Genomic DNA, 18040 nt, shown 5'->3' on the forward strand with positions numbered 1-18040 from the left:
TCTTATTAAACTCCCTTCCACTAAAATGTTTTATTCCTATTGTGGGTTCACCAGCACGTTATTTGTAAATTGAAATCATATCCCCTGTCAAGCAGAAGGGGGAGGAAGCAAATAAGCGGAGCTCCCCTTTTTGGCGGAGCTCCGCTTTAAACTCTGCAGGATGTAGAAATCTTGCAAATTAATGGGGTGGGTAACTACATGGCAAATGAGGTTTAATGTAGAAAAATTTAAAATAATGCATTTGGGTGGCAAGAATATGAATGCAATTTATACACTGCTACTATCTATATATCTATATATATCTACAATCTATACACTGCTACTAACAAAGCAAACAGAATATTGGCATGCAGTAAAAAGGGGATTAACTCCAGAGAAAAAAAAAAATAATTCTCCCGCTCTACAAGACTCTGGTCCAGCCTCACCTGGAGTATGCTGTCCAGTTCTGGCCACCAGTCCTCAGGAAGGATGTACTGGAAATGGAGTGAGTACAAAGAAGGGCAACAAAGCTAATAAAGGGTTTGGAGGGTATTGGTTATGAGGAAAGGTTTGCGAGAACTGAACTTATTCTCTCTGGAGAGGAGACGCTTGACAGGGGATATGATTTCAATTTATAAATACCATACTTGTGACCCCACAATAGGCATAAAACTTTTTTGCGGAATGGAGTTTAAGACACATAGCCACTCATTAAAATTAGAAGAAAAGAGGTTTTACCCTTAAACTACATAGAGGGTTCTTTACTGTAAGAGCAGCAAGGATGTGGAATTCCCTTCCACAGGCTATGGTCTCAGCGAGGAGCATTGATTCGTTTCAAAAACGATTAGATAAGCACCTGAACGACCTTAACATACAGGGATATACAATGTAATACTGACATATAATCACACACATAGGGTGGACCTCATGGACTTGCGTCTTTTTTCAACCTCACCTATTATGTAACTCTTCACTACTTGCCTACTAACGAATGGTCTATCGCAGCAGTCAGGTCTCCCGGAAGTGGGGATATGGGTACCTGTCAAAAGGTGCCAAATTTGGTACCGGTGGGGGAGGGAAGCAAATAAGCGGAGCTTCCCCTTTTTGGTGGAGCTTTAAACTCTTCACTACTTACCTACTAATCAACAATCTATCGTCCTTCACTGGCACCGATTATCTTCTGCCTGGCTTCTTCCATGGCTATGGCCATTGTTATTAACTAGTGTGGGATGATGTCACAGGATCATCCTGGCATGCAGTAGAGCTGCACAATTAATAGTTAAGAATTGTAATTATGACCCCCCCCCCCCCCCCTGCGATCTTGACAAAGTATTTCCTGATTCTTTCTATGCAGAGAGTTCTCTCTGCTCTGCTAAAGCCGACAGCCATCAAAAAAAGGGGCAGTCTGCCAAGAATCACAACATTTTTTAGCAGTGGAACAGGGGTTGTAAAGGTAAATTTTTTATTTTCTACATAGGTTCCTTTAAGCTAGGGCATTGTTGGTTCACTTACCTTTTCCTTTGATTTCCCTTCTAAATGTTTTTTTGCTTTGTCTGAATATCTCACTTCCTGTTTCTCCTCAGTAAACTTCTCACCATCATCCGAGCTGGTGGTTAGTCAGCCAGAACAGCTTACTGAACAGCTTACTGGGGTGAAACAGGAAGTGAGAAATTTAGACAAAGAAAACAAAGAAAAAAAACATTTAGAAGGGAAATCGAAGGAAAAGATAAGTGAACCAACAATGCACTAGCTTATAGGAACCTATGTAGAAAATAAAAAAATTACCTTTACAACCCCATTGTAATGATTTGTCCTTTAAATCAAAGGTATACACTTTGGTGTGAAAATGAGAGAAGTTTAACCACTTAAACCTTTTTCTGACATTTTGTTGGTTTCTAGTTAGGCCTCATGTACACTGCTGCTGGTAAACGGACGTTTAGGAAGAGTTGAGCATTTCTTTTTACTGCTCCTGATCTTTCCTCTGTGTTATCTTATCAGTACATGTACACTGGTTCGTTTATAGTCCTTTAAAGAGGAAGTAAACCCTGATTGGTTTACTTCCTCTTTTATTCCCTGCAAAGGTAAAGCATAATAGACTACTATGCATCGCATAGTAGTCCATTATGTGTCACTTACCTGACACAGGAGCCAGCGAAGTCACCGCTGTCCCCTGTAGTTCAGAGCGTCCATCTTCTTGGTGGGTCTCCGTGGGTCTCGCTGCTCCGGTGCTGTGATTCGCCGGAGCAGCGATGACGTCGCTCCCGGCACGGGAGCCGAGAAGCGCGCCATTGTGCGGCAGCTTCGTCATCGATGCCACGCTCAGTGCGCCTGCGCGCCACTGACAGCGGTGCCCGTCTTCGGGCAAATATCTCCTAAACTGTATAGGTTTGGGAGATATTTCTTGGACCTACAGGTAAGCCTTAATCTAGGCTTACCTGTAGGTCAAAGTGGTTTGTAAGGGTTTACAACCACTTTAATGGCAGTTGCGTTTAGAGGCTTTTTTTGGAAGCCAAAAAAATGGGTTCCAAAGCTGTGCTTAGAGGCATTTCAAATGGCAAATGTGGCAACATGCGTTTAGCTGTTTTTCATTTACAGGCGTTTTTCATTTTTGGCTATTTTTAAAAAATGCTTCTAGATGCGGCATGTAAACGCAGCTAAATGGCTATTTATAGACGCTGGTTTCTAGCTGTCAAGTTAAATCTTTCAGGAGGGGTTGAACAACGTCCTGTGTAAATGAAGCCTTAAAATAATTTTTTTTTTGTCTTTGCTAGAAAATTACTTAGAACCCCCCAAACGTATATATATCTTCTTTTTTTTTTAGTAGAGACCCTAGAGCGGTGATGGCGAACCTTGGCACCCCAGATGTTTTGGAACTACATTTCTCATGATGCTCCATTACACTGCAGAGTGGATGAGCATCATGGGGAAATCTAGTTCCAAAACATCAGGGGTGCCAAGGTTTGCCATCACCGCTCTAGAGAATACAATGGTGGTTCTTGCAATATTTTATGTCACACTGTATTTGCGCAGCAGTCGCTCAAATGCATTTTTTTTGGGAAAAAATTACACTTTATTGGATTAAATAAAAACAAAAAAACTAACCAGTAAAGTTAGCCCAATTTTTTTGTATAATGTGAAAGATTTTACACCGTAAGAATTATGAGAGAATCGTGATCTTTTTATTCTAATTTTTGCCGAGTCGAGCAGCTCTACCATGCTGGCACTGTGCTGGAATATAAACTGAGCTTCACTTGCACAGCTCAGGGCACACTCGCCAAAAAAAAAAAAGATTGTAGCGCTAATGAAACAATATAACAAATACAAAATATGTGATAAATATAGAACAGTGATCAATCCATAAAAAAAAAAAAAAATCTAAATAAGTACAATATTCTTTGCATTCGTGTCTCAAAGGTGTTGAACGAATAAACACTCGGAGTGTACCTTCCAGCATGATAGGAAAAAAAGGCTGTGCCCTTACCAGATAATGACTCGTTATAGGAGCCTAGTAAAGCAAGGGTTCATGCAGCACATAGGGTCCATCCCCTGGATGTTGACAAGGTGATATGGATATTGACTCCGCTAGTTGCTCTCTTGGGAATGCAAAGCATATTTCACTTATTTTGGATTTTTTTTTTATGGACTGATCACTGTTATATATTTATCACGTATTTTGTTTTGGTTATACTGTTTCATTAGTGTGGCAATTTTTACTTTATTAGGTACACCTGTTCAATTGCTGATCAGCCAATCATATGGCCGCAACTCAATGCATTTAGGCATCTCGATGTGGTGGAGACAACTTGCTGAAGTTCAAACTGCGCATCAGAATGGGGGAAGAAAGGGGATTTAAGTGACTTTGAACGTGGCATGGTTCTTGGTGCCAGATGGGCTGGTCTGAGTATTTCAATAACTGCTGATCTACTGAAATTTTCACACATAACCATCTCTAGGGTTTAAAGAGAATGCTCAGAAAAAGAGAAAATTTCCAGTGAGCGGCATTTGTGTGGCTGAGAATGTCTCGTTGATGTCAGAGGAGAATGGGCAGACTGGTTCGAGATAATAGAAAGGCAACAGTAATTCATTTAACCACTCTTTACAGCCAAGATATGCAAAATACTATCTCTGAATGCACAACACATCGAACCTTGAAGCAGAGGAGCTACAGCAGCAAAAGACCACACTGGGTGCCATTCTTGTCAGCTAATAACAGGAAGCTGAGGCTACAATTTGCACAAGTTTACCAAAATTGGACAATAGAAGATTGGAAAAAATGTTGCCTGGTCTGATGAGTCAGTGGGAGGATATTTTCGTGGCACACTTTGGGCCCCTTGGTACCAATTGTGCATTGTTTAAATGCTACAGCCTAAATCAGTATTGTTGCTGACCAGGTCCATCCCTTTATGACTACAGGATAATACACAATGTTCACTGTACTCCATTGGCCTGCACAGTCACCAGATCTCAATCCAATAGAGCACCTTTGGGATGTGGTGGAACGGGAGATTTGCATCATGGATGTGCTGCCGACAAATCTGCAGCAACTGCGTGATGCTATCCTGTCACTATGGACCGAAATCTTCGAAGAATGTTTCCAACACCTTGTTGAATGTATGCCATAAAGAATTAAGGCAGTCCTGAAGGAAAAAGGGGGACCAACCCGGTACTAGCAAGGTGTACCCAATAAAGTGGCCAGTGAGTGTATATTCCAATGAAGACCACAAGCAGGCAGGTAGGCTTATTTTATTGCAGAAGAGACATTGCATCTCTCTTCTGAACTAAAGCGCCTGCTGGCAGTTAGCAGGACTTCCATATAAAGAAGAGCACAAGCATACTTGCCAACTATCCCAGATTTGAAGGGACAGTCCTGCTTTTTACTCTACTGTCCCACATTGGTTGGGTTCCAGGCTATGTATGGGAACATAGAGCTCCCTGGTGCCTGACACCCAAGGAGTGTACTCCTCATCTCTGCCCCAGGTCCAGGGACCGCAAACTGCCCACGGCTCTCCGCTTCTGTCACTGCTGCTCACGTTCAGTGGCTTTTAGAGCCCAAAAGTGTCAGACACCTTCCAGGACAGACAGCCAGCAGCTGAAAGACCTCCATGCTTCACACTGCTCTGCCCTTGTGTGTCTCATGCTGCTAAGCAGTAGAGTTGTGCTCAGGCATGTACACACACAAGTTTGAACCTGGCCTGAGCTATCCCTCCAGGAAGCTGTCACTGTGTATAGCCAATCATAAGCAGCAAAGGCATTCCTTGCCCCAAAGCCACACGCAAACAAGAGCCGTGGCTGCAGGGCAGGGGACGCCTTTACCACTTAAGATTGGCTGTCTACAGACCCATGCCTGAGCTCATCACTGCTAAGCAGACACTTCACACCTTGAGCCAGAGGTGCCCAGAAATGGCGGTCAGTGGAGCTAAACAGAAACATCTAAGAGGGCCCCAGGCAGGGCATCCTCAGCAGCTTCTAGCACAGGATAGATGAGCCGGGTATTCATGTTCACCCCTATCCACTGCCTTTGCAGCTTGAAGTATATGTGAACCTACTGTGTATAAACTCAAAGTAGAGAATCTAGTCCAAGAACAGTCTTGGGAAGCATCCAATACTTTAGCAGAGTTATTTTAAAACTTGACCGACATTCAAATGTTGATTATATGAGAAACAAATGGCTGATACTTGGTGATAAAAGTAGGTGAAGATCCTAGTCGATCTTAATAAGCATGCACCATACACCAAGATCCACACTACGCGAGTCACATTCCCCTAGGGGTTCAAACTCCACCATCAAGAAGTATATCCTTGAATAATCAAAGAGATGTCATCTGGTTAGCAAGGGTAGCTGGAGCTACAAGTCACTCCATGGTTAGTCAATCATGTAACGAAAACTCCAGTGTGATCCCATTTAAAACCTTTATTAGTAATCCAACCCCTTTGAAAACGCACTTAAAAACAGTAAGAGTAAACAAGCATAACAAAATGTAAAACTGCGTTCTCAGTAGGAGTATTCACCATCTGCCATGTGCCGCACTAACTGCGCTGATAGTTCCTGGTCGTTCCATCCTGGCCGAGACACGCACACCATCGCCCAGCTTGTTAACCCTCCGTGTGCTAACCGCTCCATTTCTCAGTAGTGCACGCTAGCGGCAAAACATACACACGGGTTTGCAACATATTAAAGCTGAACTGATCGGCCAACAAATCCTTCCTGATACTCAGCACATTTTTATGCCGCCAAAGCGGGATATTGCTTTGTAAACATCCATTACTAAACCATACGTGGTGAATTAAAAGAAAGTAAAAAGATGAAAACATTGATGCATAACATCATATAATGTTTTAGCGGCTGGTGTACATACATATGCACTGAAGTAATATTTATATGTTTGTTACTTTTGATGTTTGATTAACTTTATTAGCTGCATAGCGCTGGTGGTAGTAGGCCCAAATATACCGATTATTATATGTGAACCTATTGGCTGCAGCATTGGTTGAACTGAAAATTTCCCCCAATCCGGTTAGTGAGAAGTCAATCAGTTATGTCATCCTACGCCAGCCAATGAAGTTGGCTGAAGAACGCACCTGGAAAGGGCAAGAGATAAGATGCTGGCATGGGTAGTGACTTTTGCTATACTAGTGGGTTCTACTTTAAAGCCAAAGTTTACCTAAAAAATTAGCACAAGCTGCTGTCCTCTGGTTTAGCAGAATCTTCCTTCTTTGATGCCCTCCCCCACCCCTGCCACTATAATCTTCTGGCGCGGTGGGGATTTCTAGAGCTAAGGGAACTGTGACAGGCAAGAGTTCCCTGACTATGCCTGCCCTTTCTGCCCAGCTACTCCTTTCATAGAAACAAGTACTACAGTTTCTATGACTGAAGCTTTAAATGGTGAGGATGAAATATGCCAACTACACATGGCGTCATGTTTTCTGTTTCTCTTGTGGTATTGTGCATTGGATGAATTGCACATTTTCATGTGACATGATCCAAAACGGTAACAAAGTTTTTAAGGCAGGACATGAAGACATGAACACTACATCGGGGGTCAGCAATCTGTAGATTGTGATCTACCTGTAGATTGCAGTCTGGGCTTGCTGACCCTCCATCCAAGAGCATCAAACAGAGTGCACTGCAGAGGGACTACTTGTAAAGTTAGAGGTGTAGTAAGGAGCAAGGACCGAAAAAGCCAATACCCCTCTGTAGTGCCAGATTATGTCCCATGCGGAGTGGCCCCATCTACTCAAATAGGTCGTGATTGTCAGGCGGTAGCATGCACCAAAAGCGGCAAGGGGCTTAATTCCTGCGGCATTTGTACACCTTTTGGCTGCTACCTTAGCAGCTAAAGGGGGTAGGGATTGGGGCAGTAAAACCGCAACTCAACTGCAAGGTTTTACATGTCAACGATCCCCAAGAGTGCCCCCACTAAATGCAACTAAGGGCTCCTCGAAAAAGCAATCTGAGTGTGTTTGACAGGTAGTGAGGAGGAGATATGTTGCCTTCTCACCACCTGATTTAACCACTTGCTTACTGGGTACTTAAACCACCTTCCTGCCCAGACCAATTTCCAGCTTTTAGCGCTGTCGCTCTTTGAATGATAATTGCGTGGTCATACAACACTACCCATATGACATTTTTATAATTTTTGCACACAAATAGAGCTTTCTTTTGGTGGTATTTGACAAAAAACTGTATTATGTTTTGTTATAAAATTTTGCAAACCGGTAATATTTCTCCTTCATTGATGTAAGCTGATTAGGCTGCACTGATGGGCACTAAGGTGGCACTGGTGGGCACAGATGGGTGGCACTGATGGGCATTGATAGCTGGCACTGATGGATGGCAATGATGAGCACTGGTAATTTACACTGATAGGCAGCACTACTAGGTGGCACTGAGGCACTGCTTGGCACCGCTGGTGGGCATTTATAGGTGGCACTGATATGCACTGGTGGGCACTGATATGCACTGGCACTCGGCACTGGTAGGCTCAGTTGAGGTGGCTGCACCTCTTCCTCTTTGGGACCGATGTCTCTTTCACAGAAGCTGGTGATTGGCATTTTTTTTCTCCTCACACTGTCAGCGTGAGGAGAAAAAAAAACGATTACCGATCTTCTGTTTACATCACATGATCAGCTGTCATTGGATGAAAGCTGATCACGTGATAAGGGGCTGAGATCGTCCCCTTACTCCGATCTAGGATCACCTGAGTCTCATTGACTTGGTGATTACAGTGCAGCTTTTAAACACTCCTCCTAAAAACAGGAATGTTAAAAAGCTGGTTAATTGAAAACTTTATTTAGATTGAATGAATCAGTAAAACCCATTTGTAGGGTAGTGCCTGTGTGGGTTTCCTCTGGGTACTCCAGTTTCCCCCCCCCCAGGGCCCAAAGACATGCTGGTAGATTAATTGGCTGCTGTCTCAATTGGCCCTAGTGTGTAGATGTATGATTGTGAGTTAGGAACCCTAGATTGTAAGCTCCTTCAGGGCAGGGACTGATTTGATTTATATATATATAATATACTGTGTGTGTGTGTGTGTGTGTGAAGTGCTGTGTAAATTGGCAGAGCTATACAAGTACCTGTACTAAATGAATAAACAATAAGTGTCAGTTGAATCCACATACTTATTTCAATTTTGTGATATATGTTCAAAGTCGTTTTTGAATTTTTAAATAAGGCAAAATCGTATTATTTATTCAGCTATATGTTTAAAGTGGTTTGGCTTTAAAAAAAAAAAAAAACAAAGAAAAACAAACAAACCTGTTATACTTATCTGCTCTGTGCAGGTTTTGCACAGAACAGCCTGATCCACCGATCCACTTCATCTTGAGTCCCCTGCTGTTTTTTTTACCTTCATGCATAGAATTCATAAAGGCAAATAACCTTTAGCCTTTACAACCACTTTAACTTTAATGAAAAGGTAGGGGCAAAGAAATTTCGGGTGCAGAGGTTGCAGTATACAATAGTAGTATAGATAGGGGTGAGGCAGCCTCAGAAACTACTGTACAGGCCTGTGGCTCCCACTAATGCTCCGTACACACAATCGGAAATCCCGCCAGCAAAAGTCTGATGAGAGCCTTTGGTCGGATATTCCAACCGTGTGTAATCTCCATCAGGTTTTTGCTGGTGGAATTCCCGCCGGCAAAGGTTTGAGAGCAGGTTCTCAATTTTTCGATGTGCAAAATTCCTACGCATGCTCGGAAACAATTCGACGCATGCTCGGAAGCATTGATCTTCATTTTCTCGGCTTGTCGTAGTGGTGTACGTTACTGCCTTCTTGACGGTCAAAAGTTCCGAGAACTTTTGTGTGACCGTGTGTATGCAAGCCAAGATTGAGCGGAATTCCGTTGAAAAAAAGTTTCCCGGCGAAAAATTTGCTCGTGTGTATGGGCCTTAAGATTCACCTAACTCTCTGGAGATGCTCTCTAGTCTCCAGGTATAGGAGGAAATTATTTTTGTTACTAGTAATACGCCATATTCCCATCACACACATTCCTGGATAAAGCTCCAGAAGATTTGGGTGCTGCAGCAACCACCAGCTGAAAACTGGATCAGAAAGCCACAATGAGAATATTTGCCAGCATGCCACGGATCAAAAAGTAGCGTACAAACGATTTTTTATTGAAGTATGTTCACATCACAGAACAGGTAGTGCAACCTGTTGAGGGGTTCCTGTGTGACTCTGAAACATTGCACTACCTGTTCTGTGATGTGAACATGCTTCAATAAAAAATCGTTTGGACGCTACTTGTCGATCCGTGGTGTGCTGGCAAATCTTCTCATTTTGTTTTTGTTACTGGCACATCAGCAGCAAAACCAGACTGAAAATTCAGTTTGTCTTATATGAAGGACCATTGATTTTTGTTGAGTTGTGTACTTTGCTATCTGATAAAATGTTCTTCTCTGTTTCCAGGCTGCAAATGAGGGTAACGGAGCCATCATCCTGGTCAGGTCCTGAGAAGGTGAGAAGGAGTAGAAGAACAAATCGCCCACCAGATGAAGATTCCTCAGATGACATTGTTGGTATGGCTATGATTATTCATATATTACGTAATACATTACTTTTTACACCATCTATTTCTAGTTAATATTAAAGGGTTACTAAACCTTTTGTTGTGTGTTTTTTTTTTATTTATTTTTTTTTTTTTTTAATAACAAACATATCATACTTGCCTCCACTGTTCAGTTCGTTTTGCACAGAATGGCCCCCGATCCTCATCTTCTGAGGACCCCCAACGGCGCTCGCAGCTCCTCCCCGCATGGGGAAACCACCCAGGAGAAGCGCTCTCACTGGGGGTTACCTTGCAGGCATGCTCCCGAGTCCAGCATTTGCGTCCATAGACCAAAGACAGAGAATGCAGGACTCGGCTCTGCCCCTCAGCGCCCACATCATTAGATTTGATTGACAGCAGCGGGAGCTTATGGCTGCGCTGCTATCAATCTATCCAATCAAGAGCCGAGACAACAGGCAGAGAGGTAGAGTGCGTCTCTGCCATGGGAACGATCAGGCTTAGGTGAGTAAAACTGGGTGGCTGGTCAGTGTCAGAAGTTTTTTCACCTTAATGCTTAGGATGTATTAAGGTGAAAAAAAAACACAAGGGTTTACAACCCCTTTAATGTTCTACAGTATAGAGCTGAGAGCTCTTAGGACTCATGCACACAAGCATCTTGCTGTCTGTACTCTTTACACATGTAACATTTGTGCTATTGTTTACATCCATTGACCCTTTTGGCAACTGCAGCTGCTGAAGGCTGATATGCAGATATCCCCAATGTGTAGTAAGCGGCACACCATTGATGTTTATGTTCTCCGTTGAGTGAGGTGGATCATGCGCAAAATTACTTCCGCCAATTCTAAATCACTGAAGGCTAAGCCACGTCTGTGCGTGCATCACAACTGCGTGAACAGCTCGTTCAGTGAAAGGTTTACAGTAATGGCATATAATCGGTGGTGTTGGCGCTGCTGGCTACACAATGTTGATATTTACTTAGCAGTGGCAATGGCCAATAGGGTCCTGCTGTACGGATGTTAAAGTTGGCACAAAGTCTTACGTTATACAGTATAAAATACAGTCCATAACAGGACTGTAAATGCAGATATTTCCAATTTTGGTTTACATAGTTAAAAAGTACATACAGAGCTGTACTGCAGAACAGTATACATGGGCCCATAGCATACAATACTGCTGTGATCATATCCATATAAATTACTGATCTGTACGCAGCATGTGCATGACCTCTAGTCTTGTCCTCTGATGAATGATAAGTGCTCCTTGGTGCTTACTTAGAAGTGTACAGGCCTATTTTTTTCCATACTGTGCTAAAATGAGCAAAGACTGTTATATCTGTGCACTTTGATGTAACAGATTCTGAGGGCACTGGGTTCTGCCATTGTAGGTTTGCAAACATGGCATAGATGCATGGTTGGTCTCTGAATCTAATGGTGGCCATACACATGGCAGTTTTATTGCAATTTCAAATTCTTTTAATCAGGTTTCACTTGTAAAATGCAACCTTCCTGTTTTCTTCATTGAGTGTTGAATGTAGAGGGACAGATAAGTGCATGCATACAGGTGCATCTCAAAAACTTTGAATATCAAAAATGTTATTCATTTCAGTAATTCAATTAAAAAAGTGAAACTCATATTTTATATAGATGCGTTGCGCGTACACACAGTGATATATTTCAAGCATTTATTTTTTTCAATTTTCATGATTATGGCTTACAGCTAGTGAAAACCCAAAATTCAGTATCTCAGAAAATTAGAATATTACATAAGACCAATAAAAAAAAAAAAAAAAATAAAAAAAAAAAAAGATTTTAAATACAGAATTGTTGGCTTACTAAAAAGCATGTCCATGTACAGTATAATTCTTGGTCGGAGCCCCCACCAAATTTTAAGTGCATACTAAGTACGTCGGCAGAATGGCAGGGACAGGCAAATGGGCGTACAGGTACATCCCTTTAAATTTGCCAACAATTGGGACCTCCATGAGTCCGATCGCGGTTCCTGCGTACTCGATCACCGCGGGGATACCAGTGATCATCTCACGGGGAGGAAGATGCTAAAGTAAACAAGCATCTCCCTGTTCTGCCTAACAACAGTGACACTGATCTCTTCTCCCTGTGATTGGAGCAGAGATCAGTGATGTGTAAAACACAGCCACACCCCCCACAGTTAGCAACACGTCCCTAGGACACACTTAACCCCTACACTGCCACCTAATGGTTAACCCCTTCAATGCCAGTGTCATTTACACAGGAATCGGTGCATTTGTATAGCACTGATTGCTGTATAAATGACAGTGGTCCCAAAAATGTCCGATGTGTCCACCATAAAGTCACGGTCACAATAAAAATCGCAGACCAGCGCGATTACAAGTAAAAAAAAAAATTAATAAAAATGGCATAAAACTATCCCCTATTTTGTAAACACTATAACTTTTGTGCAAACCAATCAATAATTGCTTATTGTATTTTTTTTTTTTTTACCAAAAATATGTAGAAGAATACGCATTGGCCTAAACTGAGGAAAAAAAATAAAATTTTATACATTTTTGGGGGATATTTATTGTAGCAAAAAGTAAAAAATAATGCATTTTTTTGCAAAATTGTTGCTCTTTTTGCTTATAGCGCAAAAAATAAAAACCGCAGGGGTGATCAAATACCACCAAAAGAAATCTCTATTTGTGGCTCCCAATTTTGTTTGGGAGCCAGGTCGCATGGCCGCCCAATTGTCAGTTAAAGCGACACAGTGCCGAATTGAAAAAAGTGGTCTGGTCTTTGGCCAGCAAAATGGTCCGGGGCTTATGTGGATACTGTACATGGATATGCTTTTTATTAAGCCAACATTTCTGTATTTAAAATCATTTTTTTATTTGTCTTATGTAATATGCTAATTTTCTGAGATACTGAATTTGGGGTTTTTACTAGCTGTAACCTGTAATCCTCAAAATAAAAAATAAATGCTTGAAATGTATCACTCTGTGTGTGTAATGCATCTATATAAAATAAGTTTCACTTTTTGAATTTAATTATTGAAATTAACTTATATATATAATTTTTTTTTATTTTATTTTTTATATAATATATGCATGTCATTTCATAAAACTTGCTGTAAAAAAACTAAAAACTAAACCTAAAGTGCCTCCCTGCCACTATCTATACATACGTTTATTTCTCAGGTTGCTACTTTAGATCTTTTCCCAAAAAAATGCATTTTACCAATATTTGATGACTTGTTGCACAGGGCATCCATGCTCACTCTGCTTAAATTGGTGCTTCTCAACTAGGGTGTCGTGTTGGCTCTGTTAGGCAGAGAGCTGTGCCTGCACCTGTTCCTCACTGTACTCTTGCCGGCAAAACAGAAAGCTGAGGTGGCCGCCCGACCACGTCCTACCAACTGATGATGCCATTGGTTGCTAAGGACTTACCGTCTTCTGGACACAGGAGTTAACCGCGCTTTCTCCCTCCTGTAGCACACGAGCTAACAGGGAATTTGGGGTTGGCGGGGGGGGGGGGGGGGTTGTCCTAGGATGGGGTATGTGGGATGGTTTGTGCCAGGAGGGGGAATTGTGGAAGATTTGTACTAAGAGGGTGGATTTGGGGAGGAAAGGATGTTTACAACCTATATACCAATGAATTCACACAGAACAGTTTAGGGCTTGTTCACACCAGATGCAGTGCGTTAACAGGCATGAAATTACGTGTTTTCCCATACCACACAAACATGTGCTACCTTTTGCAGATGCGTGTGAGATCCATTAATTCCTAATGAGATCCACACACATCTAGCAAATGAGCATACATAAAAGCTGCACGATTAATCGTTTAGAATCAAAATTGTGATTCTTTTCCCTTCCCAATCTTCAAAACAACATTTCACATAGAGAGTTCTCACAGCTGGTAAAATAAACAATAAATCCAGGCAGCCTGCCAAGTTTTATCTCAACTTTGCAAATAAGTATAAACAAAGTAACATTTCTTCTTAGGCCCCTTTCACACATGCGGATGGTATGTCCGTATTTCATCCATCCGTTTGCGGATGAAATACGGGCCATACATTCATCCCTATGGGATAGCGGGTGTCTGCGGATGAGCATCCGCAGACACCCGCTATTGTCCGCCTCCGCAACTGTCCGATTCTACAGACGGAGGAAAATCCTATTTTTCTGTCCGTCTGCAGAGCGGATCGGATGAACACGGACACAAGGTCCGTGCTCGTCCGATCCCCATAGAGGAGAGCGGAGAGCTGACAGGGCGGAGACCGCCCTGTCCGCAGCCGGCTCAGCGGGGACAACGGAGTGATCCCTGCTGAGCGAGCGGATCATCACGGGGCGGATCTTTACTGATCCGCCCCGTGTGAAAGAGGCCTTAGATCAAATGGATGAACTTCTGCCTGTAGATGAGGAAAGTTTACTATTTAAAGACCTAAACCTTTTTCTGGCACTTGCTGCTTAGAAATGAAAATCAATATTTATTGCTAGAAAATTACTCAGAACTCCGCATAGAGCAGATTGTTAAACCAAAATGCAACGTGTGCAAACGTGCAAAAAAATGCGTTTGCTCGAATGTACCCCCTGGTGTGAACAAGCCCTCAGACTGGTTTGCCCCAGGTTTGTGCGCAATTCTAAAGGGTGCCTTGACTGAAATCTTTTTGAAAATCGCTGGATTAGATATTACCCAACTGGACTAGAATTAAAAGGAAGATGATGGTCTTAGGGGGTGTGGGTGTTTAACCACTTGACCACTGGGCACTTAAACACCCTTAATAACCAGACCAATTTTCAGCTTTCGGTGCTCTCACATTTTGAATGACAATTACTCAGTCATGCAACACTGGACCTATATGAAATTTTTGTCCTTTTTTTCACACAAATAGAGCTTTCTTTTGGTGGTATTTAACCACTTGCTTACTGGGCACTTAAACCCCCCTCAGTTCCAGACCAATTTTCAGCTTTCAGCGCTGATGCACTTTGAATGACAATTGCGCGGGCATACAACACTGTACCCAAATGAAATTTTTATCATTTTTTTCCCACAAATAGAGCTTTCTTTTGGTGGTATTTAGTTACAGCTCGGAGTTTTATTTTTTTGCTAAACAAACAAAAAAAGATGCAAAAAAATAAAAAAATAAAATCATGTTTTAATAGTTTGTTATAAAATTTTGCAAACGGGTCATTTTTCTCCTTCATTGAAGTGCGCTGATTAGGCGGCACTGATAGGCTGCATTGGTGGGCACTGATAGGCTGCATTGGTGGGCACTGATGGGCTGCATTGGTGGGCACTGATGGGCTGCATTGGTGTGCACTGATAGGCATAGTTAAGGCGGCACTAATAGGCACAGATAAGGCGGCACCGATGGGCACAGATAAGGCGGCACTGATGGGCAAAGATAAGATGGCACGGATGGGTGGCACGGATAAGTGGCACAGATGGGTGGCACGGATGGGCACTGATAGGTACCACAGATAGATGGGACTGATGGGCACTGATAGGTGGCACTGATAGGTGGCTCTGATAGGTGGCACTGCTGGGCACTGATGGGCGGCACTGCTGGGCACTGATGGGCGGCACTGGGGTGCAGCACCTTTGAGGCAGATTGGGTGGCACTGTGGGGTGGCACTGTGGGTGGCACTGTGGGCACTGACGGGGGGCACTGACGGGGGGCACTTACTTTTGCTTTTTATTTTACTTCAGGATGGCACTGCGGGAGGCAGGTGGGCACTGGCAGGTGGTCCCTTGTATTGATGGCCGTGATCGGGACTGATGTCCCGATCACGGCCGCCGGTGATCGGCTTTTTTTTTTTCTCCTCGCGCTGTCAGCGCGAGGAGGAATAATAGCCGATTACCGGCTCCGTTCTATCACATGATCAGCTGTCATTGGCTGACAGCTGATCACGTGATAAGGGGTCGGGATCGACCCCTTGCACGGATCGGTGATCAGGCGAGTCTCATGGACTCGCCGATCACAGAGCGCGCCGCGCGCGCCCCTCAGGGGGCGCGCAGGCCGCTCGTAACCGGGACGACGTCAATAGACGTCGTCCCGGAAATGTAGGTCCGCGCTAATGCCGTCATTTGGCAATAGCGCGGTACCGAAGTGGTTAATCACCGCTCGGTTTTTTATTTTTTGTGCTATAAAAGAAAAAAGACCAAAAATTCTGTAAAAAAAAAATGAATTTTTCTTCGTTTCTGTTATAAAATTTAGCAGATTATTAATTTTTCTTCATAAATTTTGGTCAAAATTTATACCACTACATATCTTTGGTAAAAATAAGTACACATTGGTGGATATTATTTGGTCTTTGTGAAAGTTATAGAGTCCACAAGCTATGGTGCCAATATCTGAAAATTGATCACACCTGAAGTACTGACGGCCTATTTGAATTCTTGAGACCCTATCATGCCAGAAAAGTACAAATACCCCCCAAATGACCCCTTTTTGGAAAGAAGACATTCCAAGGTATTTAGTAAGAGGCATGATGAGTTTTTTGAAGTTGTCATTTTTTCCCACAATTCTTTGCAAAATCAAGATTTTTTTTACTTTTTTTTTTTTTTTCACAAAATTGTCATATTATCAGTTTATTTCTCACACACAGCATATGCATACCACAAATTACACCCCAAAACACATTGTGCTATTACTCCCGAGTATGGCGATACCACATGTGTGAGACTTTTACACAGTGTGGCCACATACAGAGGCCCAACATGCAGGGAGCGCCATCAGGTGTTCTGGAGCACCCAGGACAATTCTGACATTTCTCTCCTACATGTAAAAATCATCATTTATTTGCTAGAAAATTACATAGAACTCCAAAACATTATATATGTTTTTTTAGAAAACACCCTGGAGAATATAATGGTGGTCATTGCAACTTTTTATCTCGCACGGTATTTGAGCAGCAATTTTTCGAATGCTTTTTTTTGTGCTTAAAAAAAAAAAAGAAACAAAAAAAAAAATCAGCATAATGTGAAAGATGAAGTTACGCTGAGTAAATGGATACCTAATGTGTCACTCTTCAAAATTGCACACGCTCGTGGAATGGCGCCAAACGTCGCTACTTAAAAATCCCCATAGGCGACGCTTTAAATTTTTTTTACTGGTTATATGTTTTGAGTTACAGAGGAGGTCTAGGGCTAGAATTATTGCTCTCGCTCTAACGTTCGCAGCGATACCTCACGTGTGGTTTGAACACCGTTTTCATATGTGGGCGGGACTTGCGTATGCGTTCGCTTCTACATGTGAGCACATGGGGACAGGGGCGCTTTAAAAAAAATTATTTTTTTTATTGTTCATTTTACTTTATTTATTTTAGTTTGACATTTTTTTCCCCAAAAATAAATTTTTTGTTCACTTTTATTCCTATTACAAGGAATGTAAACATCCCTTGTAATAGGAATATGGCATGATAGGTCCTCTTTACAGTGAGATATGGGGTCAATAAGACCCCACATCTCACCTCTAGGTTGGGAAGCCTGAAATAAAAAAAAAAATTTAAAAAAGATTCTGGCTTTGATCGTATTGGCGAGTCGGTAGAAGCACCGGAGGGCGGCGGGATGGGGGGGGGGGTGTCTATGGCTGGTTATTGCAGGGTATCACTGACTATGGCTGGGTATTGCAGGGTATCTCCGAGTATGGCTGGGTATCTCCAGGTATGGCAATTTATGGCAGGGTATTGCAGAGTATTGGCGGGCGCGGCAGAGTATTGGCGGGTACTGCAGAGTATTGGCAGGGAATTGAGGGGTTAAACTTCGGTGAGCAGCGATGCGGGCACTGCAGATGCAGCCCACAGCGCTGCTGACACCGATCTCTTCCCCCTCCGCTGTACCGATCGGTACAGAGAGGGGGAGGGAGGAACCGGTGTCATAACATGACGCCCGTTTGTTTACAAGTTATCGCTCCGTCATTTGACGGAGCGATCACGTGGTAAACGGCCGCGATTAGCGGCCGTTTACCGTGATCCGTGATGGACCAAAGGACCCGGCGGTCATGGATGCTTCTGGGAGGACGTCATATGACGGCCTCCCAGAGTTAAACAACTGCCCTGTAGCCATCATTCGGC

At 42.8% G+C, this 18040-nt stretch overlaps 1 protein-coding gene across 2 annotated transcripts in view; it reads left to right on the top strand.

Annotated features, from left to right (window-relative positions):
- The window catches only part of USP45 (ubiquitin specific peptidase 45), a 286672-nt gene that overhangs the window by 1366 nt on the left and 267266 nt on the right, over positions 1–18040 (top strand). For both annotated transcript variants that reach the window (XR_013276728.1, XM_077487200.1), the window contains exon 2: positions 9888–9997. Coding sequence is in view for 1 of the 2 variants with exons in the window: in XM_077487200.1 (XP_077343326.1) it covers positions 9895–9997 (103 nt within the window). In the remaining variant the exon portion in view is untranslated. The remainder of the gene's footprint in view (positions 1–9887; positions 9998–18040) is intronic.

This window comes from Lithobates pipiens, unplaced genomic scaffold, assembly GCF_037356315.1.
Source record: "Lithobates pipiens isolate NorthernLeopardFrog02 unplaced genomic scaffold, aLitPip1_a1.2 Scaffold_18, whole genome shotgun sequence".
Classification (NCBI taxonomy): domain Eukaryota; kingdom Metazoa; phylum Chordata; class Amphibia; order Anura; family Ranidae; genus Lithobates; species Lithobates pipiens.